This window comes from Emys orbicularis, chromosome 2 (assembly GCF_028017835.1).
Source record: "Emys orbicularis isolate rEmyOrb1 chromosome 2, rEmyOrb1.hap1, whole genome shotgun sequence".
NCBI lineage: Eukaryota > Metazoa > Chordata > Testudines > Emydidae > Emys > Emys orbicularis.
In genome coordinates, this window is record NC_088684.1 from 52,268,202 (window position 1) to 52,282,856 (window position 14,655).

The 14,655-nt window shown below is 44.1% G+C and overlaps 1 protein-coding gene across 1 annotated transcript; it reads right to left on the reverse strand.

The window, feature by feature from the left end:
• Positions 1-4,413: 4,413 nt before the first annotated feature.
• MRPL53 (mitochondrial ribosomal protein L53) lies at positions 4,414-11,232 on the reverse strand. Its single transcript, XM_065399443.1, has 3 exons — positions 11,114-11,232; positions 8,005-8,117; positions 4,414-4,909 (listed from the first exon to the last, which is right to left on the reverse strand). Exons 1-3 carry the CDS (start codon positions 11,203-11,205, stop codon positions 4,782-4,784), a joined length of 333 nt encoding a protein of 110 aa, XP_065255515.1. The 5' UTR covers positions 11,206-11,232; the 3' UTR covers positions 4,414-4,781.
• Between the last annotated feature and the right edge of the window lie 3,423 nt (positions 11,233-14,655).

Below are 14,655 nucleotides of genomic sequence, written 5' to 3' on the forward strand. Positions count from 1 at the left end.
ACAATGCCATTACATTTCAGATTTAAATGTCTGAAATAACGAAATTTATTATATTTTAAATCCTATGACCGTGAAATTGACCAAAATAGAATGTGAATTTGATAGGGCTCAATCTATATGCAGTTTGCTAAGATTTAAGTCAAAATAAGGTTGCTCTAACCCCGTGCCCAGCAAAGTCTCCCTGGTATCTGCAAACCACGCTACATGCTTTCTATCTCACCAACAATATCCGGGAATCAAAGCTTGGTGTCCCATTCTGCCCTTGGATATGTGCACCATATCTAGGCAGAGTTTTGCCCTTAGGTGGCAGGTTTCCCAAAGCTGCATGTGGCAGAAGAATATACAAAATGATCCTCAGGACCTGTATTTGCTGTATATACAGTAATATGTATTTATGTGCAACCTAAAGAAATGACTTCTTAAGTGTCACCTTGAGACTCATTTGAGTGATCAAAAATCACACCTGAAAGTTTTCATCTTTGGTCCACAGCTAGAGAAAATTTGGCTTTTTTTGTTCTGTTTTGGCTTTTTGTCCTGTCAAGAATCTAGTCAGAAATTTCAAACTTTAAATTGTAAGGTGTAAACTTAGGGATTGCAGTCAATGCAATTTAAATTCCACCCTAGCACTAGTCATCAAAAGGTATGCATGCTCCTCCCCCCAGCTGCCTTTCTATTATAGTAGGGGTCAGATTCTGCCCGCATACAATGGCTCCAAATGCAATATGGCTGCACAAATGTAGGTGGGAGTATAGCTTGGCAAAATTGCCAAAATCAGTGGTTGAGATTTTCAAAACCAAATAGGGGATTTAACCTTGCAACACCCATTGAAACTAATGAAAATTGTGTGGCTACATCCCCTAAGCAGTCAGCTTGGCAATCTCAACTGACACCATTTAAAAAAAAATTAATGCATTTTAATTTGATCATTTGATTAAACTTTTTTTCAGTAAGAAAGGCCTCTCTCCTGCAATAGCTACACCAGGCAAATTCCTGTACCCCTGCAGAGTCCCTGTGAAGTCTCTGAGACTCTGCATGGCCACCAGTGCAGATCTGATTACCCGATAGCAGCCCTTAGCCCAGAGGTGTAGTAGAAAACTGTAATTAGCCAACCGATTAATTTAAAAAGCATTCTGTGTCACATTTTATGGTACGGTCAAGGCTTGGTCAAAAGGCAGTTCCATTAATTATTCCAATGGAGAAATAAAAGTTATGCCTTCAAAATTATTCCCTATTTATTTGGGAGGGGGAATGTTATACTGGTAAATGGTGAGACCTTGCTGAGATAATCTCTAGTCAGTTTCCTTGTTAGGAACAGAATCAGACTCTAAAGAACTCAAAAGATGAAAAACCCGGTGGGCCTGGTGCTGGGGGACCTCACCCAATATTAATGTCGATGGGAGTTCACAGTACGCAGCATCTCAAAGGCAGAGCTCAGCATCTTGCAGGACTGGACCCTAAGGGTTAACTATTCTTATCCCCTATTAGAAGTGCCACATTTTTCAGTTTTTACTGAGCCCACAATCGTCAGTTTTTTCAGCACTCTGGCTCAAATGCCAGACTATCATTTCCCACAGAAATTGATGTGCTCCTAATTTAATACATACCCCATTGTTAAGCTAACATGTCCTACTTCCTAGGTGACCATGTACTTTAACCCAGGGATCGGCAATCTTTGGCACACGGCCCATCAGGGAAATCCGCCGGCGGGCCGGGCCGGTTTGTTTACCTGCAGCGTCCACAGGTTCGGCCGATTGCAGCTCCCACTGGCCGCGGTTCACCGTTCCAGGCCAATGGGGGCTGCAGGAAGCGGCACGGCTGAGGGATGACGCTGCAGGTAAACAAACCGTCCCGGCCCACCAGCAGATTTCCCTGATGGACCGTGTGCCAAAGATTGCCGATCCCTGATTGAGCCCATCCAATGGTCATCTTCATATTAACTCTACCAGAAACAAATAATGGATTAATTTATTTGGGTATAAAATAAAGGGTTTTAAATAAAGGATCAGAGCACAGGTCCATCAAATGTAGGGTGACCAGACGTCCCGTTTTTAAAGGAATAATCCCGTATTTAAGCCCTCCTACAGGTGTCCCGACTTTTTCTTAAAAATGGGCAAATTGTCCCATATTTTTTGCTTCCCCCCATCAGCCTCCCTGCTCGCCAGCCTCCTGCCCACCAGCAGTGAGTGGGGAGGTCCAGGGGCTGACAATGTGGGTGGGTGTGCAAGGCTGGTGGTGGGGCGGAGCTGCAGCACATGGGGCCGGCCGCTCCCCCTTCTGGTCCATCAGCACAGCCCCCGCTGCATGCCGGCTCTCGGCCAGCAGGGCCCCGCCCCCTGTCCTGTTTCTGGCCAGCGCTGGCTGCACGCTGTGGCAGCTGATAAGTACGGGCAGGCGCCAGGTGGCATCCGGTTACATGTCGCCTCTGCTACCCACCCATCAGCCCTTTACATGCTCCCCCTCTTGCTGTACTCTCCTTGTTTTGCTCCACTGTTCCTCCATATCCCCCCCGGCAGGGCGTGTCCCGCTCCCAGCCGTGTGTGGAGAACCAGCCCTGGTCTGAGCGCTCAGCTCACCAGCAGCCTGGCCAGGAGGCTCCTTCCTTCCCCCACTGCCTCTGGCTGGGCTGGCACCCCAGGAAAGCCCCAAACCCTCCAGTCCAGGAGAAGCCAAGCCCTGCATGTGCCAATGCCCCGCACAGCGCTGGCACAGGGAAGCTTCTTGGTCCTTCAGCTAAGCTCTGGAGTGGGGGGGGGGGGGAGGGCGGGGAAGTGATTTCCAGACTGTTCCTGCCCCAGACCTGCTGGCTCCACAGCAACCCCCTTGGGCAGGGGCTTAGCACCCTCTTCACCCGCCCTACCCCCCACCACTCTGAGTCCTGCCCCCAGGGAGTGGGGGCTGTTCTGTCCCCTAGGCACCCTCCTCTGCTGAGCCACCTCTCTGGCTGGTTTGCTGAAGCCCCAGCAGTCAGGTTCCCTGGGCCCTGGTGCACAATGTGTCCTTAAGGCTTAACCCTTTCCTGCCCGCTCTGTAGCCCAGGGACCGGAGGGGGCTGGGTTATGTCGGTGACCAGCAGCAGCCTGGAGATGTTAGTTGCCTTTTGCCACTGTGCGGGCAGGAAGGGACAAGCTGCTTCCAGCCATGGGGGGTAAGGGGAAGGAAGAGATGAACTCTGCAAAGACACAGGCCAGGTCATCCCTTCCCCTTCTCCTCCTCCCCTGCGGCTGGAAGCAGCTCCTGTCCCTTCCCTCCCGTACAGTTCTGAAAGGCTGCTGCTGGCCACGTTCTGGTGTGAACCCTGGCAGAAATCGGGGTGGAGGGGAGGGGGAGATGTGACCCCGTGTGCCCCCCCCTCACAGAACAGTGCGTCTGGAACTCATTTCCCCTTTAGCCTGACAAAGCTGAGATTTGTTAACCTTCTGGGTAAGTTCATCTATTTTAATGTGCTTGTTTGCACAAAGTGGGATGAGGAAAGGTTCTGACTATTATGGGATTACTACATTATGTACTGAGTTTATTTTATCAGTATAAAGGCCATGTTTTAAAATGACTTGGGCAGTCGAGTCCTTTTATCGTATTAAGGATATCTGTCCTTTTGCCATGGTTTTTAATAACTGTACAATGCCTAAAGGATTGATAGGTGATTTAGTAAATGTAAATTTTAAAAAATCCATTACTACTACACATATTGTGGTCACGCCTGGAGCCCCAGCCCCGGACCAGGACCTCATTGGGCTAGACACTGTACAAACACAGAACAAAAAAAGGGCTTTAACTACCTCCTCTTGACATCTTTCTGAAATAAGAGCGAGCCTAATGGACCTTACCATTCTCCTCACTATGGGCCCAAACTACAAACCTGTACTGGTAAAACTGTCCTTCCTTCTGCAGATTTTATGCATATGGGAAAAAAACACACAGAATCAGGCCTACTCTATTCTTAAAAAAACTAACAAAACTGGACCACAGCAAATGACCTCTCCCTCCAAAATACTGAAAACACCAATTCATCTTTCACTTTGGGCTATATTCTGTTACCCTTATTCACAACAAGTTGCACTTTTTCTCTGTGGATAGTCCCTTATAAGATGTGTCTTCCACATTCTTATTTATTTTGTGGCTTTGATTTAATTTCTGAGCTAACTAAACAGTTATTAATCTTCAGAGATTCTTGAATCAAAATCAGTTACTTAGTGACAGACAAGTAGAACACTATAGAATCTGTCCTGAATTTTGTCTAAAATACTTTAGCTGAGTGACAGCAAATCTAGATAATATTTTAAACTTATTCATCACATTTATATTTACTGACTAACTTTAAAAGCAATAACATTGTTTAACCATCTAATGAAGTTTTGGATACCAGTGCATAGCATGTATGCTGAAAACACTGTCTAAACTTAATTTTTCCATTTGTAACAAATTTATTAGGCTCATCTTCATTATTCATATTAATATGGAAATAGGCATGGCATTGATCCAGTGTGTGCATAGTCAAGAGACTGATGATTTGTGTATATGGCTAGAGGAATTTGTGCATACAAGACTTGCCAACCCTGCCAGAGTTAATGATTTTAGCTTCTCCATTATACTTTCCTTAGGAAAAGTATATATTTATATGAATTATTCAGCTGTATGTTGAATTGGCCAGCATTTTGTCCATGTCTCTTTTTAAGATTTCATGCCAGTTATTAGTGAAGTTTTCTATGTAGTTCTGATGATAAAAGCTGCTCGCTGCTTTTCACATGCCTAAACAATTTTAAACATAATTGTTCCTTTGATCTTCAAGCACCCTTTTTCTTGGTTTTCTCTTCTGCCTTAAGGTCTTTTGCTATGCATCTGGAATTGAAAGCTGATAACATTTCTGCTGCTGTCAAGTTGGCTCCTTTCATTATCAATCTGTCTCCATCAGCTGTAAAGGAAAGATCCTAAGTTTTAGAGGTGATAAAGTTATAAGAAACAATTTAGCATACATTCAAACTAAAATCGGTGTAAACACTCAGTTCATTCAGTTTACTTAAAAATATTCAGTGATTTCATATACCCATTACCATTGAAGCTGTGCGCATACCATACATTAAGAGCAAGGAACACATTAAAGTTAACTGCCCACAACAACAAAAACAGCCTCCATCCCTGAACTGCCTCATCCAAACATAAGGAAAAGCTCCCCAGATATGATCTAGTTTCAGAACAGATGTGTTACTAAAGTAGTTCACACTATTCTCTGAAGGTCAGCAAACTTGGACTCTAAGGGTATGTCTACACTAGAAAGGTAAGTCGACCTATATTACGTCGACTTACAGCCACTGCTGTAATTACTGTAGCGGTACAGTTCCACACTACCCTCCTTGGGTCTGTGGTGTGTGTCCTCACCAGAAGCACTTCCACTGACCTAAGAGGGGTAGTGTACAGAGCTGAGAGACCAGTCTCTCAGCTCTGCTGGCAGCTCCCTACCGGGAGCCCGGCTGCCCCACAGACTTCCAGTGGGTTGCCCTCCCTCCACTCGGGTGGGGGGTGGGGGGGAGGAGAGGGGGAAGCTGCCCGGGGCTTCTCGCCCCGGCTTGCAGCCCGGAGCAGGGTCCAGTCACCCAGGCTTCTCACCATGGCTCCCAGCCAGGAGCAGAGTCCATTCTCACCCCAGCTCCCAGGCAGGAGCGGAGTCCAGCCGCCCAGCTCTCCAGGGGAGTGGGGGGAAGCTGGACTCTAGTTGCCTGCTTTCTTGTCAGTTTCACGGCTCCTGCCAACAGCTGATGTAAGTAACGCAGTCTCTACCCCTACATTGCATCGCCCTATCTACACCGATGTAAGCCTTATGCCTCTCGTGCAGGTGGAGTTATAACGGTGTAGTAGGGCACTTAGGCTATGTCTACACTTACCAGAAATCAATGCTGATGTGATCGATGTAGCGGGGGTCAATTTAGTGGGTCTGGTAAAGTCCTACTAAATCGATCACAGAGCGCTCTCCGGTCGACTCCAGTACTCCACCGGAACGAGAAAAGTAAGGTAAATCGACAGGGGAGCGTCTCCCATCAATGCAGCACGGTGTAGACACCACAGTAAGTCAACCTAAGCTACGTCGATTCAAGTTACATTATTCATGTAACTAGAGTGGCACAACTTAGGTTGACTTACCGCGGTAGTGTAGACAAGGCCTTACATCGGCAGGAGGAAGGCTGTTGTATAGAGACTGACATAATTAGGTCGACATAAGCTGCCTTACATTGACCTGTGTATATAGACCAGCCCTAAGGGAGTGGATTCCACATCTGAAAGAGACAAGGTGGGTGAGGTAATATCTTTTAGTGGACCAACTTCTATTGATGAGAGAGACAAGCTTTCTCACCAACAGAAGTTGGTCCAATAAAAGATATTACCTCACCCACTTTGTCTCTCTAGTATCCCGAGACCAACAAACTACAACTATACTATATATTGTGTATAGTCAGTTTCAGTTTCCCCTGAAGAGGAAGCAAGTTAATCAGTTTACCCTGTTCGTGTGTGTCTTTAATACAGAAACAGGTAAGAACAAACATTTTAAAAATTAGGAAAATTTCATTTTAAAACCTAAAAATTGTCAGGGAGAACTAGGAACAAAATGTAGTGCCTAAAACTAATTGTAACTAAATTTCAAAGTGACTAGATTTTTCAAGTTGACAGTATCCCGCAAAAAAACTATAGCAAGCCCAGCAGCATAATACACTGTCTTGTGCAGTTTCCAAGTTCAGGTCATAGAATCATAGAATATCAGGGTTGGAAGGGACCTCAGGAGGTCATCTAGTCCAACCCCCTGCTCAAAGCAGGACCAATCCCCAGACAGAGGTCCTGTGTTCGCAGGCTGCAAGGGCTGGAAATGCTTCCTTGGCAACATGCTCAGCACCTTGGGAAAGTGAAAAATTGAGAGCAGTAGTTCCTGGCATCAGTAAATTAATCCCTTTTGGCAGAGGCTCTGCACAGCATTGAGCTTCATCATCTAGTATACCCAGGCAAGAGATAAAGATGAGAAATAAACGAGGAAGGAAATACTGTAAAGACACTGAAACATATATATGTTTGACATATCAAAGCTAAATCTTTGCAGTGTTCGCTAGAAATGGCAGCTGACCCGATTAAAATATGAAAGTTTAAAGGAAAACAAATAGATAATCATTAGTGAAGGAAAAATCTTAATGGGCTGGGTTCTCTGCTGGACCTCTTAGAAGGCAGCAGAACAGAAGGTAAAGCTCAGGAGAGAGGAGAACAAAGGTGGATTAAAGTGATTTGTGAAGTGCCTCAAATCTGGGCTGCGCCGGGGTTGACGGAAACCTCCAGTATAAGTTAGAGGAGCCCACAGAGCTGGCTGCACATCTCATAGACCCATTTCTGCAAACATTTATACATGTGAGTAGTCCCACTAAGGTGGGACAGCTCATATGACCAAGTTACTAAACTGCATAAGTAGCTGCAGGATCAGACCTTAAGTTCTCAAGACTGAGAAATCTATGACTCCAATATTAGAAGTGAGATGCACAGAGGTGGGCAAAAACAACAAGGAGTCTGGTGGCACCTTAAAGACTAACAGATTTATTTGGGCATAAGCTTTCGTGGGTAAAAACCTCACTTCTTCGGATGCAAGAGGTGGACAGGTCTCTGTGGCAGCATGGAGCCGCACTGACTTCAACAGGGCTCTGCACAGGTACAAGGGTCCACTTGCAGACCTCTCATTTAAGTATTGGAGCTTTATGTTTGTAATGAAATCAATCTCTTTTTTTTGTAGCATTCCCTTTCTTCCCAGTTCTAAATCTAGTAGACGGAATTTTTTATGATTTCCTTCCATATCCATTAACCTGACTGATTCCATCCTACTTTTGCTCAAAAACATGTTTGTACAACACCTAGCACAATACGGTTCTGATCCATAACTGGGATGTCAATACAAATACAAATTACAGGAAACAATCACAAATATCTTCCAGTGTGAGTCTAGAAAGGCTACGTTCCCTTTAAGATGAATGATAAACTCCTTACCAAACATGATGTCTACAACTGGTTCAGATCCATCATGTCTTACATCTGTTGTCACTACACAGTTGATATTGGAGGCACGAGCTTTTTTACTGTTTACATGTTCAAGAAATATTCTGAAAAGATTTAAGAAATATAGATTAAGTAAGAATATACTGAACATATTGCTGCAATTAATTTACATAGTTTGATATTGCTAGCTAACCAAAATACAAACCAATTAGGATTTATATTTACTGCCCCAGTTCTACAAGGAGTTCCATAAGTGCAGACTCGATTGCATGATCATTTTAACAGATTATTATTACAAAGAAATTTTAAAATCCAATTTGCTTTTCACTATTTTGTTTACTTTCTGCATTTCTTTTTGACTGATTGCATTATCCCAGCTATCAATCAAATCAGTTTTATTTTTCTTTATAACTAATTTTACTTTCAGGTTGTCAATGTTTCAGTGTTTGGAGTCCAGAGAAATGTTTATTTTGTTTAAATATCTGTTTCCATTGGATTTTTTCCCCAACTCCATGGTAACATTTCTAATGATTTGCTGAAGTTTGTGTAATTTGTTTTTCAACATTTAAATTTTGGCCAAAGTTCAATTAATAGGGTCCCTTTGAAGCCAGGACAGTCACCTGCAGGAGTCAGGAAGGGATTCCCTGCACACACACCAATGTATTCTGTTGTGGGTTATTTTTATTGCCTTCCTCTGAAGCATCAGCGATGGCAACAGCTGGAGATATGACATTGGAAGGGGTGGGCCAGAGCTCTTAGGTGGCATCGAGCATTCTCTCTCTCTCAAGGTGCTTGGCTGGCTGGTTCTTGCTCATATACTCAGGGTCAACCTCATCACCATATATGGGGTGAGGAAGGAATTTTCTCTCAGGTCAGTTTGGCAGTGACCTTGGTTGTGTTTCACCTTCCTCTGTAGTGCGTGGGTGGTGGTGGCGGCGGCGGCGGCGACCTGTAATATACAGGTCAGACTAGATGATCTGGTTGTCCTTTCTAGCCTTAACCTCTTTTACTGTGTGTGTATGCACATGCACGCATGCGGGTGTGTGTAAAATAACTCCTCAAATCTGCTCCAAATTTGTGTTTTATGTTCCTGTAGTGAAGTAGTTATGGAAAAAGCACAATTATTTGGACTTCAGGCAATTGATTACCAAAGAACATCAGCATTGTGTTTTTCCTCACTATTTGTAAGTATTGTAACACTAAGAACTAGGGCCCTACCAATTTCACAGCCATGAAAAACACATCACGGACCATGAAATAAGCCATTCCTCGCAATGGGGGCGGGCTGGGGGGGACGACTAGAGCCACCTCTGGGAGCCTCCCCCTGCTGCAGGATGCTCTGGAACTGGGCAGCAGCCCCAGAGGGTTCCTGCAGCTGGAGGAGGTTTGTGGAGTTGGATCCGATCTTCCCTGTGCTGCTGGGAGCATCCTAGCAAAGGGGGCTCCTAGCTGATAGTCCGGGCAGGGCTGGGGCAGGACAGAACTTGCTCTTTCCCTGCAGGGGTGCTCTTGGGTATCTCTCCTGGCTGCAGATAGCTCCACACCCCCTCCTCCCCACTCTGTCCAGCTCTGAAGGCAGCACAGAAGTGAGGGTGGCAAACCCATGCCCCCCCCCCCCCCAACAGGTTTGCAACCCTCCCACACATTCCCTTTTGGGGTCGGGACCCCCACCGTTAAAACACCATGAAATTTCAGATTTAAAAATCTAACAACGTGAAATTTACCAATTTTCAAATCCTATGGTCATGAAATTGACCATAATGGACCGAGAATTTGGTAGGGCCATATTAATAACAAAGGCCCTAATCTTACAGCTGATGCCACATGGGCTGACCCTTGCACTCACATGGATCCTCAATGACTTTAGGATTGGGGCCTCTGTGCTTAGCATAGTAAAGTTAAGCACATGTGTGTTTGCAGGCCTTAGTAAGTACCTCTACACTTTGAGCTGGAGGTGCAAATTCTAGCTCCAGGAGACTTAACCCATGCTAGCTCTGACTGAGCTATTGTGCTAAAAATAGAGTGTAGCTGTGGCAGCAGGAAAGGCTACCCACCCACTACATGCTTAGTGTCTCAGACTACATAGTGTGGCTAGCTCCATCCCCTCTACTGCTACACTCTATTTTTAGCATGCTAGCTCAGTCCCAGCTCCAGCAGATATGTCCCCTCAAGTTGGAATTTACACTTTCCAGCTCATAGTGTAGAGTAGACATACCCAAAGACACAGAAGCAGAAGACAGACTAGTTGTATTTCAACCCATCTTCTGATCATTTGTTACAGTATATCTTTCCTGTGGAACTTCGTTACGATACCTTTCTTCTCTGAAAAGCGAATAAAAATGGCACCTTTCTATTAAAGAATTGCCTCCTCAGTGTTCAGACATATATCTGCTTACTGATCGTAAATCAGATCATCTTATTGTAGTGACAGTAATTTTCACTGCTGCATTTTACTCTCGTCAATGTAGTAAAGACAGCACATCCGAGGAGGAACTAGATTCTATTCCTTCTTTTACAACATCAACAATTGTTTGCTAAATTCATGTAAATTATATTTGTGCAAATTGAGTGAACACATCTGTACAGGTGTCACCAAACGAGTAGTCTGAAAACAATGGGGTTGCATAGGTCTTGCCGGGATCTTAACTTGGCCAACTCTCACGATATTTGATATTTTAACTTAAATATAAGAATGGCCATACTGAGTCAGGCCAATGGTCCACCTAACCCAATATCCTGTCATCCAACAGTGGCCAATGCCAGATGCTTCAAAAGGAATGAACAGAACAGAGCAATTATCAAGTGATCCATCCCATCCTCCAGTCCCAGTATCTGGCAATCAAAGGCTTGGGGGGGAGCGAGGAAGGGCTGCTCCCCGTGAGAAGGGGATGGGGGGGGTGGGCTGCTCCCCGTGAGAAGGGGATGGGGGGATGGGCTGCTCCCTGTGAGCGAGGTATAGGGGGGACGGGCTGCTCCCCGTGAGAAAGGGATGGGCGGGGACGGGCTGCTCCCCGTGAGTGGGGTATCGGGGGACGGGCTGCTCCCCGTGTGGAGGCGGAATGGGAAGGGGTGTCTGGCCGCCCTCCCGAGCTCTCCTCACCGCGTGGTTTCTACGTTGGTCTGGAAAGGGCAGAACCGGACCATGACGCTCTTCACGTGCCTCAGCGCCACCGCGGCCTTGGGCACCGCCATCTTCCCCTTGCTCCGCCTGGGACTACAATTCCCAGAAGCCCCTTCGCCAAGGCGGGACGCAGAGCGCTGGCGGTGCGCACAGCTCTGTGGGAAATGTAGTGCTCGGCGGGAGGGGCTGCGCAGCCGGAGCCCCTAGCGGTGCTGCTCTGCTGGTGCCCTAGGAGTACATCCAGCCTGGCCCCCTCCCTTGGGCCTGGGAGCTAAGCGCCGGGTCGCGCCTCTCCCGCTGGGGGATGATAGAGTTTGCTGCTGGGTCTGCTCAGATGAGCAGTTTTCACTCATTTAAATAAATGATCCCCGTCTTCAGAACGGGCTCCGATTTTGCCCTGGGAGCAGTCGGACGGGGTGCGGGGGAGTGTACGCCCGTAACGCCCCACCAGGTATCGTTCATTACAGTGCAGTGCAATGAACAGAAATGAGTGAGGGGCAGGACACCCCCTGGCCTCATCAAAGCTTTCAAAAGACAAAGAGCAAAGATTCGAGTTCAGGGCAATTGTTAGGAAATTTGATTCTTTTCATGTTAACATTTTTATTTGATTCTTTTTTTCTTCATCAAACTTATCAAACAGCAGGAGCAAAAATACAGAACTATAAACGGAGTATATATCCCTGACACAGTGCCCTCCTAGGTGCCCTGTAGTTTGTTTATACACGGACCCACTCCAATTGGCTTTGTGCAGATGGACATTCATTGGCTTCAGTGTAGGTTGTCAATAGAGTTGCCAACCCTCCAGGATTGTCCTGGAGTCTCCAGTAATTAAAGATTAATTTTAATTAAAGATTATGTCATGTGATGAAACCTCCAGGCACATACCCCACCAAAATTGGTAACCCTAGTTGGCACATGAGGTATCACTTGCAGAATCAGGGCCTACCATAGTTTCTTGTAGGTTTCTCTGCCTTCATAGAATTTAGAATTGCAGGAGTTAAGGATATAAAGACCTATATCCCTGGCAATATACAGCCCTGATCCTCTAATGTGTTGCTGTGTGGGCATGGATACATCCATGCAGAGCTCACTGCAGGATCTGAGTCTATTTCTGTAAGATGTACCAATTGGTTTCCACTACTTTTCCTAGGGATTGTGTCTTGCTTTGGTTTGCCTGGCCTCCTCTGATAATATCTATCAATTTTTGAAGCAAACCTTTTTTATAAGAATGGTTGTATACTAAACAAAGGGCAATCTGAATCATTACTGTTATAAAATATAGAAGAGAGACCTACTGAAGAGTCTGATAGAAATGGAAATAAAGACTTTTTAAAATAGGTGCATCAGAAAATATATAAAAGGAGGTAAGATAAACCAGCTAAATAATAAGTCATTAAACAAACACTGTTGAAGTTAATTGGAATGCAGCATAGCCAATGCAATTCATCAATTTTACAGCAGATGGCAGAAACAATTTTTGTAAAGTTTTTGGGAGTTGTGTGCTATCTGAAATTGTTGGTAGAGTACTGGGATCCTAGCAAACCTTTGGTGTGGGAGCCTGGAATAAATCAGCTTTGGTAATGTATTTAAATACAGTGTGAAATTCTAGGGAGTCTTTCAATACTGTATTTCATTTTTACCTTGGTTGAAGTGCTGCTGATGCTTTTTTCCCCAGTAACTAACTGATGTATAAAATAGAATAGTTGGCATCATTTAGAAATGGTAAGGTATTGTTGTAATGTAGCTTTGGCTCTCTCTCTCTTTTTTTTTTAATGTAGTCACTAAATTAACTCCTGCTTTCTAGTGAGATGAAGCCTAAACAATAAATTAAATAGTTAAATTAATTTCAGAAGTAAGTATTTTAAAACTTTGTCTCCAAATTCATTTATATTATAGCTTTGTCTTTGCAAAAATAAGTCTCTGAGAGAAAGCATTGTAACAAACATACTTCTTAAGCAAAAACTCAGTGATTTAAAAGAGGATTTGCCTGAGTTAGAAGTGCCAGATCAGGCACATAGGGGGCAAATAGAATGTTTTATATTTAAAAGGTGAAACCAAACTATAGAACTTCAACAGTCCTTCTCTCTCTTCATTATAATACAAATCAGTAACAACATTTCCATCAGCCTCTCTTAGAGCAGTATGGATCAACCTTGATTTGGGAATGCGGAAGAAAGGATGTATTTTATTGATCATTAAGAGTTCAGTTCTGCCAGGTGCTGGGCACCCTGTACTCCTGTTGATTTCAAAATAGGTAATGCAGAAATAATCTTTATATCATCCTATTGTGTTTTGATAGTTTTCTGTGGAATTTGTACAGTTTGCTGTGCAGAATCCAGGGCAAAGAGAACTTTCTCCAATCATCTCCTCCATAATGCAAATCAACCAACCTGTTGGCCTTTGTCATAATCTATAAAAGTTTTATCTTTCCTCCTAGATCTGAACCATCACTTTGGAAAGATATAAAAAAATCCCCTTTTCAGTAATTTATTTTTTAGCTGCCTGAATGTGATCCATCCAACTTAAAGTAACATAAGGCAAAATATAAGTTCAGTAACCTTAAGACAACACATCTTTCTTCCTCCCTTAAAAAGATAGAATCTTTCTATGAAATGAAGCCAAGGGAAATGAGTGCAGGCATCTTGTTTGCTTAAAGAAGGATCTTCTCTTACTTGGTTACAACCAAGTCCTAGAATGAATATGGAACAGAAGCAGGAATCTTAGTTTTGTTCTTTTACACCAGTTTAACTCCATCAGTGTCTCCGCTTACCCTGGATTTACACAGGTGTAACTGAGATTGAACTCTGACCCATAGTGTCTTAATTTGATTCCAGAATAGCTCATAACAAATTATCCACAAAGGACCTGAATCATTCCTTTCCATTCCAGCAGTTAATCTGAGAACTCTGAAATGTCTATGCTGGAGACTATTCTCCGAGGATTCACATTTGAAACCAAGTGATTAATTATTCTTAAGTACTGTATAGTGATAACTAGAGTATAGTTACTTTTAACAGACAATGATGTTGTAACATCTGTAACATTGGTATCCCAACTTGATTGATTTTTATTCTAATTACTATTTTAGAGAGGCAAACTTTCTCAAAAGGAAAAATACAGTAGTCCCATTGACTAATTCAGCAGTCCATAGTTTTATATCTAACCAATGTATGCATCAGGCAGCAATTCAGCCCCTGCACACACCCTCATTATGGAGAGGGTGTTAGCCTGAGACAGCTGGAACTAGGTTTTACTTTACAGAAGATGGGCTATCTGCAATGTTCTACCCCCTCCGCATCTATCATCGGCAATTGTGTAGTTAAGATAAAGGCAGATTGAGGTTGCAAATAGTCAGGTGGTATTTATTAAGAGTAACAATAAGAGGCTAGGACTCCCTGAAAACTAAGATAACACAATAACAGCTTGGTTGTTAACACAAATGATGTAAAAGGGGGTGAACCCCAGAGCCCCAAACCCTATACACAATGGGGTACACAGGACTTAACAAGAAGGACTATACT

Excerpts from the sequence above, each read along its gene's own strand:
- MRPL53 (XM_065399443.1), bottom strand. The coding sequence starts at position 11,205 with ATGGCGGTGCCCAAGGCCGCGGTGGCGCTGAGGCACGTGAAGAGCGTC. Across the intron at positions 8,118-11,113 it reads ACCAACGTAGAAACCACGCG|AATATTTCTTGAACATGTAA; the intron begins GTGAGGAGAGCT and ends AAATCTTTTCAG. Across the intron at positions 4,910-8,004 it reads AGTTGTAGACATCATGTTTG|CTGATGGAGACAGATTGATA; the intron begins GTAAGGAGTTTA and ends TTTCCTTTACAG.